Genomic DNA, 22,434 nt, shown 5'->3' on the forward strand with positions numbered 1-22,434 from the left:
CCCAGGGGCTGCCCCACTGCCCCCACTGACAGGGCTGATCTGAGACCCAGCTGTGAACCTCTGCCTAGACAAGGATGCTGAAGTGCTGGACAGGGCACACAACTGGATCTGATGGGAGCCCTGTGGCAGGCTGATCTCACGCCTGTGTGAAAGTGTGAGTGTGTCTGTGGGCCAGCTGGAGCTGGATTTGTGGGCACTCTGTGGCCACAGAGAACCCAGCAGCCTGCTTGGGCCTTCTGCAATTGTGTGTGGGCAAGAGATGTGTGGCCACTTCTCTGTGGCTGGAGGATTATCCCTCAGATCTATCCCCTTCCCTTTTTTCCCTTATTCTGGATCTTAGAGAGCAATGGAGATGATGACAGGCTGTACAAGAAGGATGCAGGCACGACAGCGCTGAAAGACTAATTTAGGATATACAAAGGTCTTCTAGCACATGATTTGTGCTATACAGACCCTTTTATGTGGAGATACCAGCTCTGGCAAAAACACTGCAATTTCCACAGAAGCCTTGAAGAGACACTGCAGTTCCTCTGTGGAGCTTGCTTTTAAACTTTCTGCCCTTAAAAGCAAGGGAGATGATGGGGGAGGCAGTGATGGGGCTGGGAGGAGAAGTAGAAGATGTGTTCCTGTTTCCCACCCTCCTGCACACTCTTCTGCTCATCAGCAGCTCATTGCTGTTGGTCAGAGACAGGGAGGGGGTCCAGTCACTTTTTGGACAGTGGCTGACCCCAGGAACTCACCAGGAGCTGTTAAAAGCTGCAGGCTTGGGTCTGAAATTCTACCCAGAGTGGTGGGTGAATTCCTGGTGAAGGAGCAGAGAAACTGCTTCAAGCTCTTCCCTGTCCAAAGAAGGACCACTTGGAGATCCTTGAGGCTGGAGAGCATGAAGACAGTCCCCTGCTTGAGGTGCCCCAGCCTGCCTCAGTTTCCCACACCGAGGCAGAGCAGCCTGCAGTGCTGAGGGGCAGCTGCCATTCAGGCATCACTGCCTGCTTTCCTTGCTGCACTTACAGGCCAGACTTGCAGCAATGAAAGCAACAGCTGTTTGTAAGCTGACATTTCAATGACAATTGTCAGGAGACAACAAGCATATGGCAGGTGACTCCTCACGTGCAGGGAGCTGCAGCAGCAGAGGCACAGAGCAGCTGCAGACGCTGGAAGACAGCACTGCACTGATCTGCAGTTGGGAAGGTCATCTCAGTGACTGAAGGCTGCATCCCATGCCTTGGCTCTTCTTGGAAGCTAGAAAGACAATAAAGTAGTGCCTTATGTCCTTAATTCTAACAAAAAGCAAGATTTTTGGTTCTGGTTAAAATAAATCTAACAGAAATACAAACCAAAACCCCACCTCCAGAAAGCAGCATTCTTAATTAGTCTTTCTGTCTTTGCTTTTTCTCCCTTCTCATGAGTTATTAGTGGCTGATATTGAGACCATTGAGACCCTGATTAGTGGGAAGGCATCTTTGCACGTTTTCAAAGCCTGTAGCAGAATCCAGTAGGGACCAAGTGCTTTTCTTGTAATTGGCATTGCTTTGTGATGGTAAACTTAATAATTAAAGGTTGTCTTTCTTCCTCTGTTGGGACTTCTTGGCACTTCTGATGCACTGTTTGAAGACTTTGTGACTAAGCATTAGTGTCATGTTGTGCCTTTGAGTGCAGTCAGGCCAAGTACACAAAAGTGAAACCAACACACAAAAAAGCTCTTCCTGTGAACCAACTGCATTTCTGCCTGCACTTGACTCACAGCTCAGTAACCATATGCTTCTATTCCACTGACAATTGCCATTTAAATGTCAGTTTGCAAGCGGATGCTGAGAGCCCGCCTTTGTGTCATTCCTCAGATGCCAGAGAGGCAAAGTTTGAGGTCTAAGTGTGGGACAGAGCAGCAGCAGAGCCTGGCAGACCTTGACCCAGCAGGATGGTCAGGGTTAAGTGCACAGGCAAAGGACTGTGTACCTGAGGTCACAAACAGCCTCCGCTCGGGGCTGTGGCAGCCAAAGGAAACCTGTTCTTGGCACTGTCTGGTGGCAATTATGATCTTGTTGACAATTCCAGGCTTTTTGGGATGGCTGGTAGCAGCCAGGATAGAGGCAAAGCAGTGGGTTTTAAAAGGAGACAGATTTAAGTGCTTAGGTACAGAAAAAAGAAAAGACAAAAATCTGTTTAACAGAAGAACAAGGGGAAGGATGGAAAAAGAAGCCCTCTACCAGACATCTGCACATATTTAAAATCCTTCCCAATAAAGTTCATAATGAATTTAATTCAGTCCCCTATGGCCCAGAGGAATTTTCTGAGTAATAAAAAAGTATTGCTAAGGGATAGATGACTGCCAAACTCCTATTCTCTGCCAGCAATGAATATTTATACTATTGGCACTTAAATGCTAGGTTTATTTTACTACATAAATGATCCTTTGTCACATATTAAGAATTAATACTGTGAGATTGACTTTTGAGAAGTTAGAATAATGATTCCCAAATTTAAAGTGTTGTTAAATTTGTATGCTTTGTTTGTAAAGAGGCTTGGGCTGGGTTTTTTTCCCAGATTCAAACAGTAGTAGAATGTGGTAATTCCTATTTTGGGATAAATTGTGTTGTGGCTTGTTTATGGTTTAACTTTATAATGTAGTTTTAGTCAAGGACCTTTTCATGTCTTTTGTTTTGTTTTGTTTGTTACCTTGAAATACCTAAATCAATGTTAAATGAATTCTGAGCTCCTGCTCTTACTTAAAGGTTGAGATGTTCTTATTTAGACAAGGTAACACAAGGGCTCCTGGCTTCTGCTGGCATTTTTCTAATGCCATTCTGATGATTAAACTGGAATAATTCAAATGTGAGTTGAAAATTTCAAGCACCAGTGATGCAGGTTGCAAAACCACAGCATTACTTTGTTTATAAACACTGTTATTCCATGGAAGATAAAGCTCTGCTCTGTGTCACTTCTGTGCAGTGGACAGGAAGATGGGGGAAAAAAGCAGAGCTACTGATCTTTGTAAGAGGGAGTGGAAGGCAAAGTTGGACATGAGCTGAAATGTGAAGAATTATTCCCATCAGGCAGCAAGCTCATAGGAAAAATACATCAGTGCTGGTGTAAGATTCATTGTGGTTTCCATTCTGGCTGGTTAAAGCTGTTTAAGGACCTCTGGCACAGCAGCACAACACAAACTCCTGGAGCCCGAGCCCAGGCTCAGCCTGACAGCAGCAGAGCTGAGCTCAGAGGCTTCCCGAGGCTCTTCTGCTGTGCTTCCCTTTACTCCACACTGCCATGCCAAGTGTGAACGTTGGAAAAAATATTGTGAGTCTGTCAGCATGTTTGTTTGCATGGTGCATCTCCTTTGAGTCAACAGGCATCTTCTCAAAGTGTGAAAATGAACAATTAGTCATCCCTGGGAAACAACAGTTTTGCAGACGTCCCTCCTGCTCCCCAAGAGACAAACCTCCCTGTGCTGCACAAGGGCACAAGCAGCTCATTTTTCATTTGCTGTACACACTACCAGATATTCACTTCTCCAGAACAAAAGGGTCTGAAGAATATAAGGGGGTATCTTAAGCACTCAGCAGTTTGAATTAAAAAGAAAGGTCAATGCCAAGGAATTCAGATGGAAGCAAAAAAAAAATAAATCAGACATCTCAGAGCAATGCAGTTGGGCTTTAAAAATGAATGCACACATTGTTTGCTCACAGTTTTTCACAGCAGCATTCATAATTTAGGAAACTATTAATCAGCATGATGAAGTATCCTTTTTCTAACCAAGAACAAAAAAAAAAATAAAATTGTACAATACAGCTTATTTTCTTCTCAATTGGAAGAGATCTTCTGGTACGATTTGATGAGAATTCCACAGATTTGGGCTTGTGAATTCTGTATTTAAGTTGCACCAGAGAAAAAGCCCCAGTGAAACAACAGAATCCTTCCACCATCTTTTATAAGATTCATCACAAGTCACTGCTCAAGGGGCCTTATGTTCTTTGGCCCATGCCAGGACTGACACCCTATAGTTGTTAAGCTGACAGCAGGAAAAGAGCAATGAAGACCTCAAACATTTGCAGGATTAATACAAAGTTCAGATCACAGAGGCACAGCAGGTACTGAAGAGTGAGGCAAGGTGGCAGGAGAAAAGCAGGGGCAGGGAGGGGACTGTGGGACTGAGAGTAAAAATCAGTGGCTGGGGAGAGTTCTGTAGACAAAGAACTGAAAATGGCAAAGGTTTTGGCGATGGATTTACTGTTGGCCTGCCAACAACAGCCCTCCAGGGCTCTTAAGCCAGTGCTGTAGGTTTAAGATCTGCTGCTTCCCCATCCCAACAAAGTTATTGTGACAGTGAGTGATTACAGAAGCAAGGGATCCAAAGGACAGCTTTTATTTGGTAGCTCGTTCAGGGAGATAATAAATTCGTTAAAGTAATTATGCCTTTTATGAAAAAAAAAATTAAATTTCTTTTTTTTTTTTTTAAAGGCATTTCATACCTTTTCTTTTCTTGGGGGTGAGAATGTGGACAGAGCCTGATGAAGCTCCGGCAGTTTCAAAGTTATGAAAAATCTTTCTTCTATTTCCTGCCTCCCTTCCCTGCTACATTCACATCCTCCTGCTAGTGAAGCATCCTTTTCCTGGCTTCTGAACCCTGCTATTTCCGAGTGGCATTGCTACAGTGACCTGTCCAGTGTGGGCAATCCCACTCAGCCTAGAGAAGCAAGAATTAAACAGCTTCTGTGCTGCTGTAGGGAGCAGAGGTCAGGCACTGGATGAGGTTAACAAGGTGGCACATGGGATGAGAGCTGCCCCACCAGGATGCTCCCTGCCCCAGGGAAGCAGCCAGGCTGCAGCTTCTGCTCCCTCCAAAGTTCGGGTAAGGCACAGCTCCTGCACAGAGAGAAGCAGGGAGGGGACAGCAAACTGGAGGCTGCCCTGTGAGCCAGCACTGCTCGGTGCCAGGGGAGCAGCAGGAGGAGTGACTTTGTGTACCTGGGATGTCACACAAGGTGTGTGTGTGCAGGATTTCCAGCACTGGCACACAGGAGAAACAGAGGATGCCATGAGGTGCCCTGCTCCTGCTCCATGCCCTACCTGGGAACAGCCAGCTCCAGTCACTGACAGGTTTCTGCTCCATGCAGGCAGAATTTTCAGACACCCTTCCAGTCACTGACAGGTTCCTGCACCCTGCAGAACACGCTCCATGCAGGCAGAATTTTCAGACACCCAACACTTCAGCCACCCCTTTTTAATGCCATTAGTGATGCAGCAACATGTATTTATATTTACATATAAATACAAAATGGTCAGATACCACATTTTAAAGCGTAATTTACAATCTGAAACTGCTTACACTTTCATGACTAGGCTTGGGTTTTTCTCATTTACATTCATCATTTAATTCCACTGGAATTTGATTTTTAAGAAAGCCCAACATATCTTAATTACCATAAAAAGATCCATACACATTTTACTTAAAAATAGCTTCTGTAAGAGGAAATCTACCAAAAATAACACGAAATATATTATTATGCATACATTTTCTTTTTTGTAAAGTACAAACAAGAATCTGATCTCTTCTGGGTATTGCCTGATCTAATATGGCTATAGGTTCTATTTATTGTGTTTGTTTTTCAAAGTAAAGGGAAAGACAGAAGAAATGTAAGAGCAGAAACCAAACTAAAACCATATTCTTTCCAAAGACACAGATGATCAGAGAAAGAACACTTTGAAAAGCAATAAATGACAACAGGTACAAAGAAACACCATCCAAGCACTGTGCAGTGTTTTGTCTGAGCATGTGCCGCAATGACCTTGTAACAGTTATTAAAAACAACAAACAAAAAAATGCTACCGGCAGAAAAAGCTGTCAAGCAAAACACTGAAAAACTGGTACCATTTCCTAACAAGTAAGTGCAGAACTGATAGTATTTTTTGTGTCTTCCCCCACGAATGCAGACCTCTTTGTTGCTCTCTCTGCCCGCAGGACTGATCATCGCCACTCTGGCGGTTTGCTGGATGCCAAACCAGGTCAGGAGGATCATGGCCGCTGCCAAGCCAAAGCAGCACTGGACCGTCCCCTACTTCAGGGCCTACATCACCCTCCTCCCCATTGCCGACATCTTCTTCTACCTCAGCTCGGTGGTGAACCCGCTGCTGTACAACATCTCCTCTCAGCAGTTCCGCAGCGTGTTCCTGCAGGTCCTGTGCTGCCGCCTCACGCTGCAGCACGCCAACAGGGAGAGGTTCCTCAGGGCCAACCCGAGCTCTGCGGCGCGCAGCAGCCGCTCCCTGCGCCCGCTGCTCTTCGTGTCCTCCAGGCGCGGCTCTTCCACCAAGAGCAACGCCAAAGTCTTCCTGAGCACCTTCCAGAAGGAGCCCATGCCCAGCTGCAGCCCACAGGAGACGGGTCCTGCACCCCCAGATCCCAGCCTGGAAGTGGCGCCCCTTGAAACCAGCTCAGAGCCCGGTCAGGGTGCACAGAACGGCCTCTGTGAACATCAAGTGTGACTTCATAAGGCAAAGTTAATGCTTAGCAATGAGCTTAAAAACATGGAAATTGAAATGACCCAGGAAAGTGACAACATCGCAAAAAGAATAACACGGATGGATTTGTTTCCAGTTATGCAAAAGGAACAGGAGGTCTGTATCCTGCTGGGATTTTTAAGTGCACACTGGAAATTCAATCTGCTAACTGAACTCATTAGCTGACAAAAATATCAGCCCCTCTTCTCCACACAGCCACTGAACTTCCCTTGCTCTTGACAGGGATTTGGAAACAAACAGAAAATAATTGCAGCGTCTTTGAAGAAAGAAGGATGCAGAACAAATTGTGTCAGGGAAAAAAAAAACAAACAAACCAACTTGCTTGAAGTTTAGCAGTACAAAAACAACAGAGCAAATTTAAGGAGCAGAAGAGTGGTTGTCATGTGTGCCCTGGGCACCGCAGCAGAGTTCCCCCTCTTCTTGGGCCGCGGTCCATTGCAGAGGGGAGTGTTGCAGCAGCTGATGCAGACGGAGTTGACCTTGCCAGGGGAGCAGAAGGACTGGTAGCCGGCGGAGGCGATCAGACACGCGGCCGAGGAGGCGCAGGACTTGCGGTACATGATTCCTGCGGCACAAAACAAGGGTTACTCCGTTTGAGGGGAAGGCTTTACAGCAGGATTCCTGCTCAAAAGCAGCTGCAAACCCAGTTCCCACCCCCAAAGCACTGGTGCTTAGAGCAGAGCCCTCAGCAGTGACAGCACCAACAGCCCTGCGCTGCCAGAGCACCATGGCTGCTCTGCCTGGGATTTCTCTGTAGTTCGATCCTGGTTGGAACCAAAAATATTACAGACTCAATTTGCATAATGTATATCAAATGATGCATTTTATAGCTGGAATTCTTCATCTTTCAGAATAAACTGTTTGAATAGCTATAACTGAAATGCAATTAGTGAGAAAATTAGTTTTGTTTCTATTGCTGAACATGTCTGAGTTAAGGTGTCTAAGTAATTACAGCTTTCTATGTCTAATTTGTCTTTTAAGAATTTTTTTTCCTTTTCTTGTTCCTTTGCCACACACAGACAGGTAACTAGGAGTAAAAAGGGGATGATTATCAACAAAACTTTCATCCTCCTCCCTCCCCTTTTAAATTTTTTTTTTGAAGAAGAATTAGAAGTACTTTTCCAGGTAATTTCAGTTCTTGCTTATCTTTGAAGTTTAATACCCTCAATAACAAAAATTTCCATTTCTATAGAAGCATCTTTCTTGAGTTGAAAGTCTTCCCTTCTTGAATGTAATTTAAGGTAATTTTAATTAATAAGCTAATTTCTAATTTCTCAGATTGTTTTTAACTGAAAAAGTACATTCTGATGCATATACTTTTAGCTGCTATTTTAACATGGTTTATAAAGGCTTTAAAATACACAGTTGTATTTTCTTCTGTCACAGTGGAAAATGGTTATGGCAGTTCCCCACGCCATTACTCCAAAATTTTCCTGCAAGTGATACAGTAGAAATTTTGTCTTAGAAAAACACACACATAATAGAAATACATAATGGATGCTCGCCTGCTTGTGGTTACAAAAAGTAGTAGGGATATTCCTAAGTATGATAAAATCACTATTCTTTTTAAATACGGGATTTTAAAAAAGATTTTAGTTTTTTCCTCCTGAAAAGCAAGGGAACAGGCTTCCCTTGGAGGATGGTGCCTTTGCATCCTGTGGCATGGTCCCAAAATGTCTTTAAATGCACAGTGATTGAGACTTTTTTTGGAGGGAGTGAGGAGGGAATATGATCCTAGTGCTGGATGTACAGTGCCTGCGGATATTTGTTCAGTCCCCAGAGACTTAATAACCACTACAGCGCCTCCAAAGTCCAGGGGAAATCTCTGTAATTTGGCATCAGCCACTGCACCTCTGAGTGCTGACAGTAGGAGCAGAACACCCTTTCTTTGGGCTGTGCTCAGAAAGAAGGATTTGCTGTCTTCAGAGACTTTTAATTAAAGCAATTCTTTTATGCTGTCACAACACTGCTGCCATCCCAACAGTGCAGGGGTTTCCTGGTTTTGTGTTCTCCCTCTGCAAATCTCAACTCTGAAATGTGTTTTTAGGCTATCTATCTCGTTGAACTTATGAAGAGAAGCCCTCAAGTGAGTGTTAAATCTTCCTCTGTCTCCAGTGAGCTTCAATCAATCAGCACAGCAGGTAGAGCCTTTTCTTAAGAAGGAAGAGGAGCTGTGGGCTGTTCTCCCTGTAACAGCAAAGGCACACAGATCAAGCAATGCAGTCTTTATTACTACAGTTTGCAAAAAGAGGGGAGTTCTGTCTCTGCTGACAAACCACTGCTGTCAAGGAGCCTCAGTGGTGCTGCCACTGATCAGCTTTATAATACCAAAATCTCAGCTGATGTTCCCCAAAAAGACCTGGTGCTTTGGCCATGTTCCCCCTCCAGTCTTCCCAGAGCAGAGGCAGGTATGACCCTTCCCATGTTAATGTTTTTCCTTCCCCTTCTCTCTTGAGAAAGGACTCCTGTATTCAGTTAAACCAGGCACAATGACCTGATCTCACATCTCCCCATCACAGATTATTTCCCTGAGCAACAAACACCCACCAAACTCAGCCATCCATCAGTCTTCTATATGAACAGCAGTGAATTTGACTTTCCCCTCAAATACCAAGCCTCTAAAAAGCTTTTGACCCTGGCAGATTTCCTATTTCCCATCATTTTATGGATCACTCTCTTCCTGCTGTTTGCTTTTCACAGGTTTCCTGCAAAGCTCTGTTCACAACTTGAACTAGTGATTTATTTGTTTGGATAATTTATAGTGTGGAAATATCACACTTTGCACTTCTCCCATTGATTAGGAGACTAGAACTGTTCACTGCTGTGAACAATTAGATGATGCCCTCTGAGGCATGATTTTCTCCAGACAACTCTAGGAAATCTCTATTGCAAAAAAAAAATCAAACTCCTGCAGCTTAACTCCACACGTTTACAACAGATCTGTTCTCCAGGACCAATCCCATGGAACAATCCTGAGCTCCTTTTGAAGTCAAAACACAGTATTTCAGCACAGACTGAAATTTTACTACTCAAAGTTTCATGAACAGATGGACCATGTTCACACCTAAATAGGGAGAATAATCTGACTAGTAGCAAAATCCCCTTGTAACATTTCTCCAGTGGCTTTTCAGTAAATGCCTTACAATAGGAAATTTCACACCCAAATGATTGTTTATTCCCATTCCCTGTTCTAGTAATCTAAATTTTAGAAAGATTTTTTACTTAAAAAACTCAGCATTTCCATCAGGTTTTTAACATCTCCTTTGCTAACAACATGCCCTTCACATCCAAGATTTTTTCCTTTGAGTACTGATAGAGTCTCTTGATCTCACAAACCAGCTGCTATCACACTAAGTGCTTTTTAAAAAGCATCAGGTATGAAGCAAACTTGCTCAGCGTAGAAAGGCTGTGCTCTCTCTCTCTCTCTGGTTCTGCAGTATCTTGACAGGAAGACACAATGCAAACAGGCAGAGAAGTTGGTGGGAAAAGAGGGAATGTTAGCACTGCAGGTGTGACATTTTTGAAACACTTGTGCTGTGACTTCACTTACTCCTAAACCTTCTTCCTATCATAATTCTGGTAGGAAATACATGGGCACAACTGACTTTCATGCTCTGATGGCAGGGACACCACCTCCTCACTCCAGCAAACAGTTTAATTGCCCCCAGTAACTTCAGCTCACCCCTGAGCTCAGCCAGGCCAGCAGCCTCCTCTCTGAGTTAAATCCTGAGCTCTCTCCTCAAACTCCTCCTTTGCAGCATTGCTGAGCCAGTTCCAAAACGATCCCCAAGATCTCCCTGAATCATTTGCCACCAGCAGGCTGAACTGCAGACAGTTCTTCAAAGTGGTTATCTGCCTCATAAGACTCATACCACACACATAACTGCTAATTACTGGGTATTCTTGCCTGAGCAATCAGCCCGATGCATTCATTAACATATCACCCACAAAAATAATTGCAAACCTTTCTGGAAGCTTTTCTTCTACCTCAGATTGTTCTGAGTCACTGGCTAAGCAAGAAAACTTCACTTTTTACACTCTGCTTTTACTGGGATGGGGTCATTCCCAGCTACCCACCCTCAGCAATTGAAACTAGAGATCAATTAGCATATTTACGACTACTCAGTTAGTATATTTGTTGCCCAATTACTTGATGGATGAATACAGAGTAATTTGTCCTTTTTCAGGGATTCAGCAGACCCCCAACAACAGTTTTGGTACTATAAGGATGTTTTACTGTGAAGGACCTACTACTGACCAACAGATTTTCCATGATTTTGACTTCAAGGTTTGTGGGATGCAGATCAAGAAATTTAAAGAAAGGGGAGTACACAGAGCTAGAACAGCTGTGAGATAACAAGATTATATCCCACACTCTCCTGTCACATATACCTACAACAGGCATGTTTGTTTACAGGGTTTTTTTTAAGCAGATTTGGGCTTCAATTTGGCATTGAAAATTTATTTCTAGACTAAGCAACTTGCCCATGGTTACACCTCTCTCTGCCCCACAAGTCATCACATATTTAGACAGTGTCAAGGCCCAAACTTTTATCTCTGCCTTATTCCTTCCAATGAAGGGATGGCTGTAAGTTAGGCTTTTCTATAGTTCCTTCTTGCAATATTTATTTTCTCAGTTGGATCCAGTCTAGTTCTGTGCATCTGCACCCTGGCACTGTTTTGTCCACACAGAAGTGCATTCTGTCTTGATTTTAACAAACAATCGAGCAATAATTTATTCAAATCCAAAAAGTGAGTGTTCTTTCCTCTACCCTGTCTGCACAGCCCAGTGCATTTCTCTTGATAACAGCTTAACTTGTTACTAGGACAACCAAAAAAGGTGACATCACACCTACTTCTTACACTGTGTTTATGCAGAAGGCACCAGAAGATCCAAGTTTTTTCTCTTACTGATTGAAAAGCTTATTAGACACCTCGGAGTCTTCTGTTCTAGGAGGTGCAGACAAAAAAAGATGCTGTGTAAGCATGACTCTCCAACTTTTAAGAGCCAAGCACAATCCAAGCAGTGTGCAACTTCAGTTTGCACCTGCACTCTCAGGAGTGTCCTTCAGCAAAATGCAGAGCTGAAACAGGCAACCAAGGTTATCACCTCTGAGATCAGTGACCTGATTTCCAAAAAAAAGTCACCTTCCCACTCCTATGATGACCCAGCTACTCTGAAACTGCTTTCTGCAAAGGCACAGCTCAGCAGAAAATCACAGCCCTGTCCTTCATCCCAGGACCTGATGGCCACACACCCCTGTCACTTGCCTCAGTTAAGTGGACAGTGTCACTGTGCCCAACACCAAGCTTTCCAAGCCAGATGATCTCTGATCTTGTGGCTGTCACTTACACTCCACTTTAAGAAAGCTTTTTATAAACCATTTTACTTGTATATTTTCTATTTTATATATATATAACCAATTTCACTGGCACAGGTGTGAAAGTCAGCCTGGTGCAGCTCACTCCACAAACAGTGCTTTAGCAAAACCCCCTGCACGTGCTCTGAGCAGAGCTGCCACATAAATCCTCTGGAGCTTAGAAAGAGCTCTGTGTCCAACTAGGGCCCAGCACTGAGGCATCCTTGAGCCTTCTCAAGGCTGCACCAGGTGCTGGAAGCAAAAAAAGAAACAAGAGCTGTAGAGAAGTTTTGAATCTTCAAGCAGCTGAGAAAGCCAGCAGATAATCAAGACAAGTTTGAGGTGTACACTTACAATTTTGACAGAACCTCCACTCAACTCTTTTAGATGGGGTGTTTAAATCTTGCCCATCTCTTCTAAGTAAAAGGTGGGAAATTGGCCAACAGTGGATAATTCACAGTGTAGCACACAGAACTCAGGAGAAGCCCCCAAGTCGTGTCCTAGCTCTTGCATTAGCATAAATTGCATAGGATCTGTTTGGGTGCTCTCTTAATGTTGTTGCTCATAGAGAAAAGTTGATGACTGTGCTCATGTACCAATATTCCTTTCTTTGAATATCCTGCATCGTTCCAACTGTCCTATTTCACCAAAACTTTCAATTTTCTGCTCTTGGTGAATCTGCAAATTTTCCCTTTCATTGTGCATAGACTTGATGTGTGCTCTGCTGCGCCACACTTGCTTTGTGATTTCATTCATATATTCAATTCTGTATTTTTTTCCCTTAAACTGTCCCTAGCTTACCCTTCACTCAAGCAAAATTCAGCACCCAGTAGGACTTACAAAAGGTCTTTTCTGATATCTGCTAGGAAATAAAATGAGAATTTATACTAGTGCAAGAATAACATGTAAACAGGTGAACATCACCTTCTATGGAACATAAAATATAAATGTGATTACTTCTGCATTTTACTATGTCAGTAATGCTACAAAAATCTGGTTTAGTCTATACACAAATAGGTGTGCAAATTATGTTTTTTAATTTCCGTATTAGGTTTTATGCCCATCTCTTTATGGCTTCAGTGATTTTGCTATGATAATTATCAGTTCCTCAGCTAGTACCTGTTCACATACATCAAACAGTGACAGACTCCAGAGGTCCTATTGTGATTCGCTGTTTGCTAGAGAAAGTGATTATAAATATTATATCTAATAGGACCGTAAATACCGTAGAAGGTGGCTGAATATTGAAGAGCAATCAATCATTCTTTTGAGGTTGTGCTTCCCCAAACACTACAGTTTTAGTCAGATCATGTTTTTATTGGTTTAAAATATGAATTAAGCTTCCTCAACACAAAGACATTCAGCTACAGATGTAAATTCATTATTACAAAAAACCAAAACCCCAAACCCCAAACAATTTGAGCAAGTGTAAAATATAATCATATCCAACCATGTCCTGTAAGTTTCACTTCACAATAACTCTTCTTATCCTTGTGAACTCCAGAGAGAACGTTGACGAGACAAGTGGTTTAAATAATTTGCACCTTGCTAGAAATTGTATCACAAAATTTTCTAATCACCTTGTAAACAGCTACTTAAATACTGTGAGCTACCACTGTTGGTGTTTTCCAGATCAAAAACAACCCCAAGGCACTAAAAGTATGTGACTTGAAATCTACTGCAAAGCTATGCACACACTTCCTGATTTTTAATCTTGTGTTTTAGGACTGCAGCTATTTCATCCTGGTCCTCCCTTTGATGCATTCTATAGACAAAATAAAAGCATATTCATGCCTTTAGGTTCTTAGAGAGTATACAAGTCTATTAAAAATAAAACAAACCCAGCCCTCTCTGCCCCCCTGCAAAATGAAAATAAACCACCTGGTTCACTTAGCTTCTTGTCATCATGATTGTGTATGAAAACCCAATATTATCACAAATCCTCCATACATTTGGCACTTTTAAAAAAGTTGCACATTTTTTCAGAAACTAACAGGAAGCTTTTGACAATGAAAGTCTGGCCTCATCACTCTCCTTCTGACCCTGACACAACGCCTCGCAGAAATGAAGAAAACTGGACAATTATTGACTGACAGAGGACAAGGGTTTAGATTACCCTGATATCTTTTTGTAAGTTGTGCCTTCTAATTCTGGTGCTGGAAATGTGACTCAAAACAGTGTTGTTAACAAAAAAAAATCACAAAAAAGTCTTTGTCACTGCTTGCAAAGCTGAAGCATGGCATTAAAATGCTTAAAAATGCATAGGCTGGGAAAGTGAAGTACAGCTGCTAATGGTGGTGTTATCAAATATTTTTTAAAGCCACAGGAGGCTGCAAATGAGAGATCAAAGCTCAGCTTTCACCTGCATATCTAATAATTCTTTGGTTTCCCACTGTTCTCATTCATTTCCCTGCTCACCAATGTGGATGTGCAGTCATGCACTCAACACACAATCTTCCCAACAAAGCTGGCTCACAGCCTTCCAACCTCTCTCTTACCTCATACAAAGGAATCAAGATCTAAATATCCTCTGCCATCAAGACCTAAAGATACTTCATCTTGTAGAGACAGAGGTGAACTTGGACTCATTGTTCAGAATTCTGTATGAGGATTCTTCTTGACAACCCTTACATTCTGAGAGGAAGGGAAGCCACAAGCCTTTCACCTTTACAAATGTTAAAGTCACAGAAATAATTTTACATGTGAATAGTCTTGCTGCATCCCTAATTAATGTCCATACCAATTTCAGTGGCATGGCTCAGATGTTGGCACTTGCCAGAACTTTGGAAATTCATTCCATTCTTAAATCTTTAGCTATTTTTATGCTCAGGATTTTATAGCTTCTTCCACTTAGGAGAAGGATTTTCCTGGGTTTTATATGGTTTTTTCCAGTTTCAAAGACTTACTGGTAAGTTGGCAAAATCCAGTTTTGTCAAGTTTCCCAAAAAAACCATCCAGACTACAAAGGAAAAATGGAAATGAAAACTGTTTGGATTAATTAAAGCTTACTTGTCAATGTTTTGATAAGGTCACTGGGAGCTAAGAGGAGTGACAGGGTCAGGCTTCAAAAGGGTTTGAAAACACAAACTCATTTGTGTGTGAAATGCAATAGGAAACTCTCAGGGGAGGTTTAAGAGACACCAGGCTGCGGGCACTGTATCATCACAAAATTCATTTGTATATCTTTCATACAAGCCTGAGAAATAAAATAACATAAAAAGCTATTGACCACGTCCTGTGAAAGATGAAACTCGCTGGACCAGATACCCCATCTTCCTTAAAATAATGCAGCCTTCATCACTCCTGCACTTGCATCTTTGTCATGACTTTCAAGTCATAAACTGCTTGAACTGTTAACTCCACTGCTGCTTTTCTTTATTGAAAGGCAGTCAGAAGAGCAGCTGATGAACACTCTCATAATTTCTCCTTAGCTGACACACTCAAGTCAGTGCATTCCATAAGTGGCTGGAAGTTTTCTGAGAAACCCAAAGAATGGAAAAAATTTACAAGTGAGCAAATGGCTTTGACATTTAAGAAAAAGTGTTTCTGAATGGAAATGTACCCACAGATCCAAGTTTTCAACATACAGTGCAAATTAATAATGTTCATTGCAAGTCTTTTATTCAATATCAAAAGTGAACTGTGTTTCCAATATCAACATTATGTCTTCATTTCGCTGGGCACCTGGTAGCACAATATGTGATGTTTTAGGTACCAACTGTCCCATGCAGAATTTTTATTTATCTTTTAAAATTGCCAATAAAGATTTATTCTGTCATGCTTTGCTTTGATTAAAAACCAAACAAACCACCTCCCCCAACCACCAAAAAATTCTCTTGAGTTATGTTGATACCCTTTGACCAAAATGTGTAGAGGAAAAAAACCCAAACTAACAAGTCAACCACCAATTTAGTGGATGTTTCTTACTGTTTCTAAATGCATACTAGGGATGCAACAACTTCCTATAAAGCTTTAATGCCTGTAGTAATTCTGGCAACATTAAACTTTGTTTGCTGTTTTAATCACTTTGTCAATAAAAGTACACCAGAGCATAATTCCCCCTTGATAGAAATATGCAATTAATATTAGTTCTAATAGATTCCATACATGAACACAGAAAAAAAGTGTGTATGTGGTTCTGTAATCCTTGCAAACATGAACAACTCAATCATGGCAAAACCAAGTAATAATTACAGGTAAAGAATTTACCACAGCCCAACTCATCACACAACACAGTACTGATAAAACAAATGATGGGAAAACCAATACTGGAAAAAGTTCAAAGAAACACATACAGTTCTAATTCAACACTGAGATGCTGATCTTGCTCATGGTGTTTCCATGCACTGCTTTTAAGCACACAATCACAGCAATTTCTTTCACTACACTGCAGAGTTACAGACCAATTAAATACATTAAAAGGACCATAGTAAACCAAACCAACAACATTTCTTATTGCAGATTATTACAATAATCAGATTGCTTCCCAATTTGTTTGCAAAAAGGAAAAATCCTTGATATTTTATTGGCATTGCTACAGTGAATATTTTTTTTTCCTTGCAAAAGTTAGTAAAAGTATGTTCACAACTAGATTAGAACAGACGGTGTATTGTTCAAAACATGCACGTGGGCAGATTTACTTGCAGAGAGCTCCAAGAAATTGAGACTGGCTACTTCTCTGGGCTGGCTGTCTCATCCCTCCTGCTTTATCCCTCACTGATGTATTCACATTGCAAGTTTCATTTTGCCTTAAGTAGGTTTTAGATCAGCCTTTATGCTCAGATAACTCTTGCCCTCAGTAAAAGGCAAGACTGCCATTACCAGTATGTTTTCTATGATATATAATATATATAAAAGCATATGCACACTATGCACTCATCTATAGATCACCAAGATGTTTCACTTGATCCCAATATACTGTGGGATTTCTTTGTTGCTACATATATTCTAAAAATGAAGGAGCACTGATATGTGTAATTTAAAAGTCCACAGACTGGAAAGGGAGAGGCAAGTGGGAGCAGGGAATCCACCACAGGTATTTCCACATGGTATCTGCAAGTGGAATTATGGTAAGAACTTTGATCCTTTGTGAAACATTTAATTTACACAGTTTTAAAACACCTGCTTATCCAGTTGAAGAATGCACTAGAAACTTAGCCTTTACTTTAATTTCTGTGAGATAAAAATTTTTGTGGTATAGTCCTGAGTGCCACTTTCCATTCCCATCACTTCTCTCTCTAAAAAAAGGCTTTTTCCTTTCTTTTATTTGAGATTTAATTAACAAATTAATTAGTAAGATTCTTTATCATAGGGAAAATACTGTCTTGGCCTGTATCTCCCACTGGAACAGAATTCTAGCAATCATTAAACTTTTTCAGGCAAAATTTTTAAATACAATTCAGCCTTAAGAGAGAAAAATATTTTGCCATTTGCTGCTCAATTCTCAATTCACTTTAAGCTGTCCAAACGAGCAATGTCTACCTGATACAACAAACAGCTGAGATCAGATGCCTGATGATCTAATTCAGAATAGAAGTTACTAACACCTGCTTTCCTGGCTGCTCACATCAGAGGCTGCCACAGGAGCAGCCTCTGCTCAAGCTCTGGGTTAGGAACACGCCTGGCTGCTGTCATTTCTCACCTGAAGCTGAGACAATGCCCTGAGAGAGCCCAGTGACACCCGGAGCACTGAATTTAGAGAAACTGAACCTGAGCTGCTGTCACTTCTCACCTGAAGCTGAGAAGCCCTGAGAGAGCCCAGTGACACCCGGAGCACTGAATTTAGAGAAACTGAGGAGGAGTTAACTGTGAGCAGACATAAGGAGCGTTGTACAAGGCAAATGGGAGGAGCAGCCCAGGGCTGTCCTTTGCCACCGTGGTGCCTCTAGGACAGGGATTTTAATCCAGGAGTGAAGCTGAGCCACAGAGCTGCCGGGGCACAACTCCTGAGCACAGCAAACCCTCGAGGAGAAGAGACCCTGGCCAAGGGCTGGGGCTGAGCCAGCAGCCCCTGACAGCAAAACTCTCAAAGTGGAGCCTGCTGGAGGGAAGGGTGGCAACCTCAGAGGGATGGTCACCCACTCCCACCACGAGCTTTAATCTCAGAACACTGCGCTTAAATTTAAAAGTTTGAGATAACTTGTGGCACTTTGCTCACTAACACAGCTACGTTTTGTTAATGACAAAAATGGGTTAATCTACAAAAACTGCACTCTGACTGTATTTAGTCAAGAGGAAAGAACTCTAATTATGAGATTGTGCTGTCAAATGAATGCAAATTTGCGTCTTTCATTTTCTGGGTTAAAAGCTCAAACTCAAGTCTATTATAAATTAAAATCAATACTTGAAACATTTCAGCTTTTAGTAATAAGCAACAACCAAAAGAATCAGGTTATGAAATATACTGGTAGAAGTAAAATGAATTATTAAATAAAACTTGGGAGAGTAAAGCATTTATATTGCACACATTTAAATATCAATTAGGAATAAAACCAATAAAGGATGATGAACTGAATCATCTCTGTTTTACAACCAACCCTCTCTAAAATTGACTGAGGGTAACAGAAGCTAAGCTTGCAATGTAAATTTCATTCAATTTGAAACAGGTTAAAATTTTAATTTATTAACTGGCTGAAATTTACAATCTCCAAACTTAAATTAATAAGAAATGCATTTATAGAAGTAAATGTAATAAAACAGTGGCAACCTGCTATGCAGAGCATGCTAGTAACCTCCTAAAGGAAAAAAATCCAGGGATCTACTCAGAAAAAAACACAAAATTCCACAGGAAAAAACCCCACCAAGCAGTTTAAGAGCTGCTTATTTACTGTATTGCAACCCATTTCTTCACAGGAGTAATGGCAAGTTATGCATCAATGAAAAGAGTTCAAATCTGACTTTTTTGTCTGTGTCTACTACCACATCTAGAGCCCTCCAAATCACCACAACATTCTGTCTAACCTCATGAAAGTGCCACAGAAGCTGTGGTGTGGAGATAGCAAAGCCTTCAAGTAGTCATTTAGAGATACTCAAGATTTTAAAGGTGCCTTGCGAGCTGTAACTATCTCACACCCTCACCACTCTTCTCAAGCAAACTTGAAATAAAATACTCCAGCAAAAAAATAACTTAAGAGAGACTAATCTTCCTTTAAACAGCTTAAAAGCAACTTTTTTTTCCCTACACTGGGCAGGTTCTAAGTATTTCATGGCAGTGGTCACTGTGGATGGTGTTACCCAGGATGAGTGTCAGCAGTTCAGCTACTTTTGATGCCTAACAATTATTATTTATCAGGACTGATTACACAGTGACCCGAAATCACCAGCACAGGCGGGGCCAGCTGACTGAGGGGGAAGAGGAGCTTGCTCAGCCCAGGAAGCATTGCTGCTGCTCAGGATGGATGACTGCACACGTTTGCACACAGAGGCATCCTGCTGCTCCTGGAGGACTTGCTGGGAAAGGACAGGCTGTGGCTCAGTCTACATGAACAGCAAAACCCCAAAGCTGGGAGATGGGCATCCCAGAGAGCAGCATCCCTTCAGTCAGGGTTCTGAAGCCCCAGGCTGCCCTCTGCTCCCCAGGCTTGGCACAGGGGGCACATCCAGCCTGGGGCTGCTCCTCATCCATCCCAATGCCTGACACCCTCCTGCGGTGGGAGCAGGAGGCTCCATGAGCTCCAGCTCCCTTCCTGCCATCCCACACTGCCCCAGAGTCCCTGACAGAGCTCCTGTCTCCTGCTCACATAGAGCTACAGAACACAGCAGTGTAAGACCTGACAGTTCTCTCTAAATCTCAAATGCTTTGTAGAGCTACAGAAGAACACAGCAGTGTAAGACCTGACAGTTCTCTCTAAATCTCAAATGCTTTCCACAATGCTGTAACTGAAACCCAGCCATTTACAGAACAGCTCAAAAGACAACAGAGGCAAGGTGCAGAATCACAGCTGATTTCCTCTTGGACACATTGCTGTGCTAATATGCTAACTTAAATATTAATTTCAATAAGGGGAAAAAATTTAAAAATTGCTATGACATCCATTTGTGTCCTTCTCTTCCCCCCCTTTTTATTAAAAAAACACTTTCTCCCTTTTGCTTGGTGGTTTCTTTAATGGATGAAAACAAAGATCACTACTACACTTTCCTTCCCTTAAGATGAATCTTCAGAGTATATAAATTGCTTGAGTAAATAAAAGAAAGGAGGGAATTACTAATTTAATGCTCTTCTATCTCTTGGGGAAAAAGCCCATGTAATTAACTGTAATGAGATTAAACTAACTTGTTGTTATTAATTTCCCAGTGTTGGGAAACTATATCAGAGACCCATAAGACTGTGTATTAAGGAGCTTTATCAACATTTGGCTTGCATCCTTCAGTTTTTACACCAGTTTTAAAGGAAAACGCTTAACTTTGTTGAGTTACAAAGCCACTCAGAAGTATATGACATTAAATCCAGTCCTTTCAGGTAGGGACACAAGATTCATATGAAGCTGAACACCATGAATGGGTGGAGCCAAAAGCAACAAATGCTACCTAAACCAGATAAACAGAAGAATAATTATTAAATTCTTACCAAAACTTTTTTCCATTACTTCTTTCTGACACATATCTTGAACATTCACTGTACAATTCACGATGAACTCCGGAGAGGAGCAGTCATTGTTTAGCTGGAACTCCTCACACTGGTAACACTGTATTTGCAAACCCAAACCTGGAACAGATAGAGATTTGTTTGAAACCATGGAATGCTTTCTTTTGGAAAGGACCTTATAGATCATCTCACTCCAAGCCCCTGCCATGGGCAGGGACACTGTTCAGCCGGGTGCCTCATCTAACCTGCCCTTAAATAATAGCAACAGTATTAAAAAAAAAACAAAACAAAAACCAAACACCGAAGAAAACCAAACAACCGACACGTGCCAGAAATCTCCTTTATCTTTCCCCCCTTCGCATTTGGCTGTTCTTGGCTACTCAACAGCTCAGCCAAAGTATCCCTCTGACAAATATAAAGTAAAAGAAGCGTGCCGCCCGCCCAGCTGAGGCCGGGCGCTGCCGGCTCTGCTGATGCTCCTTTCGCTTCTCCGCTCCGGCGCTGCAGACGCCGCCGCCAGGAGGCGACGGCCACCGGTACCGGCATCGACACCGGCACCGGTACCGGCTCCGGCACAGCCCCGCCGCCGCTGCCCATCGCCCGCCCCTGGGCACAGCGGGCTGGAAGCCGCCCGCGCCCCGCAGAGAGCAGCCCGCCCCGCAGACACGCTCTTATCTGCGCCGACGGGTTTACTTAGCTACTAATTAATTACAAATGGTTTAATTACTATTTTGCCATGCACAATTAAAGCGGCGGAGCATCCCTCGCCGGCGGAGCATCCCTGCTTTTATCATGCAAACCAGGCGCTGCGAGCGGCTCGCCAGCAGCGCTCCCGGCCGCTCCCGCACCCTCGTCCCGCGGCGGAGACCCCCGGCCCGTGCCCGCCCTCCGCTGGGAGCGCTGCGGCGGCGGCAGCGCCCGCTGGCACCGACCCAGTGCCCGCCGAGGCACCGGGCGGCATCCGCCGGCAGCACCGTGCCGCTCCTCGCCTCGCCCCGCTGGGGACACCGCAGGACGGGGGCTCCGCCGCTCCGCTCCTTTTAGCGCCCGGTAGCCGCTCCGTCGAGGGGCTACGAGGGCACGGAGGCTCCCAGAGCCGCGCTGGCCGCGCGGAGCCCTTACCTGGAGCCAGGCACAATCCCCAGAAAGTTGCAGCGAGGAGGAAGAGCCGCATCCTCCCGGAGCCGCGGCCGCCGGGCTGGCGTGCGGGCGCGAAGGGGCATCAGAAGCCGAGATGCTGCGGAGGCGCCGCGCACTCGTGCCGCTTCCCCGCCGCCTCCGCTGCGGAGCGGAGCCCCGGGAGCCGGCAGCAGAGCCCCGGGAGCGGGCGGCGGAGCCCCGGGAGCAGGCGGCGGAGCCCGCCCTGCCCAGCGCCGCGCCGCGCTCCAGCCTCGCCGGAGTTGAGCGCTGAGACTGGAAGAAACTGTAGGAGAAGCCAGGGCTGGGGGGCGGCTCCCCCCTCCCTCCCCCAGCACCATGTGATGCCGGCGGAGCGGGGCGGGGATCCCCGCACCTCGCCGGGAGCGCCTCGGGGACGGGCCAAGTTCAGCCAGGGAGGGGAGCCCCGCGACCCTGTGCCCGCCGGGGCTGCTCATCACGGGGCTTCACATCGCATCCTCCTCATCTCCGGCACAGACCCGGCTCCCTGTGCCACCCGCCCGGTCCCTGCCGTGTCCCCGCCCGGCCGAGCCCACAGGTGGCAGCCGGAGCGCGCCCGCTGCCCGGCGCCGCTCGCCTCCCACGACCCCGGGAGGCACCGAGGGGAGGCGCGGCCCCGCCATTCCCTCCTCCCAGCCCCCTGAAAGGGAATTCCAGCGTTAACAAAACGCGGGGGAAAGGGCGCGGTGGCCGCGTACGCGGCGCTCAGAGCCCGCCTGCCCCGCGCGGGATGGACACACGGCGGGATGGACACACGGCGCGATGGGCCGAGGCGGGGGCAGCGGGATGAGGAGGCAGGAGCTGACCGTGGGATGG

The 22,434-nt window shown here is 44.1% G+C and overlaps 2 protein-coding genes across 3 annotated transcripts in view; one reads left to right on the forward strand and one right to left on the reverse strand.

The window, feature by feature from the left end:
* GPR39 (G protein-coupled receptor 39) overlaps positions 1-6,681 on the forward strand; it is a 73,556-nt gene extending 66,875 nt beyond the window's left edge. For both annotated transcript variants that reach the window (XM_039702411.1, XM_039702420.1), the window contains one exon: positions 5,957-6,681. In XM_039702411.1, coding sequence (XP_039558345.1) covers positions 5,957-6,480 — 524 coding nt within the window. In that variant the 3' untranslated portion in view covers positions 6,481-6,681. The remainder of the gene's footprint in view (positions 1-5,956) is intronic.
* Positions 6,508-21,919, reverse strand: LYPD1 (LY6/PLAUR domain containing 1). The gene is made up of 3 exons (XM_039702433.1): positions 21,583-21,919; positions 20,443-20,580; positions 6,508-7,081 (listed from the first exon to the last, which is right to left on the reverse strand). The coding sequence occupies exons 1-3, from the start codon at positions 21,632-21,634 to the stop codon at positions 6,846-6,848; spliced, it is 426 nt and encodes a 141-aa protein (XP_039558367.1). The 5' UTR covers positions 21,635-21,919; the 3' UTR covers positions 6,508-6,845.
* Between the last annotated feature and the right edge of the window lie 515 nt (positions 21,920-22,434).

Source organism: Passer montanus, unplaced genomic scaffold, assembly GCF_014805655.1.
Source record: "Passer montanus isolate IOZ18808 unplaced genomic scaffold, ASM1480565v1 scaffold1, whole genome shotgun sequence".
Classification (NCBI taxonomy): domain Eukaryota; kingdom Metazoa; phylum Chordata; class Aves; order Passeriformes; family Passeridae; genus Passer; species Passer montanus.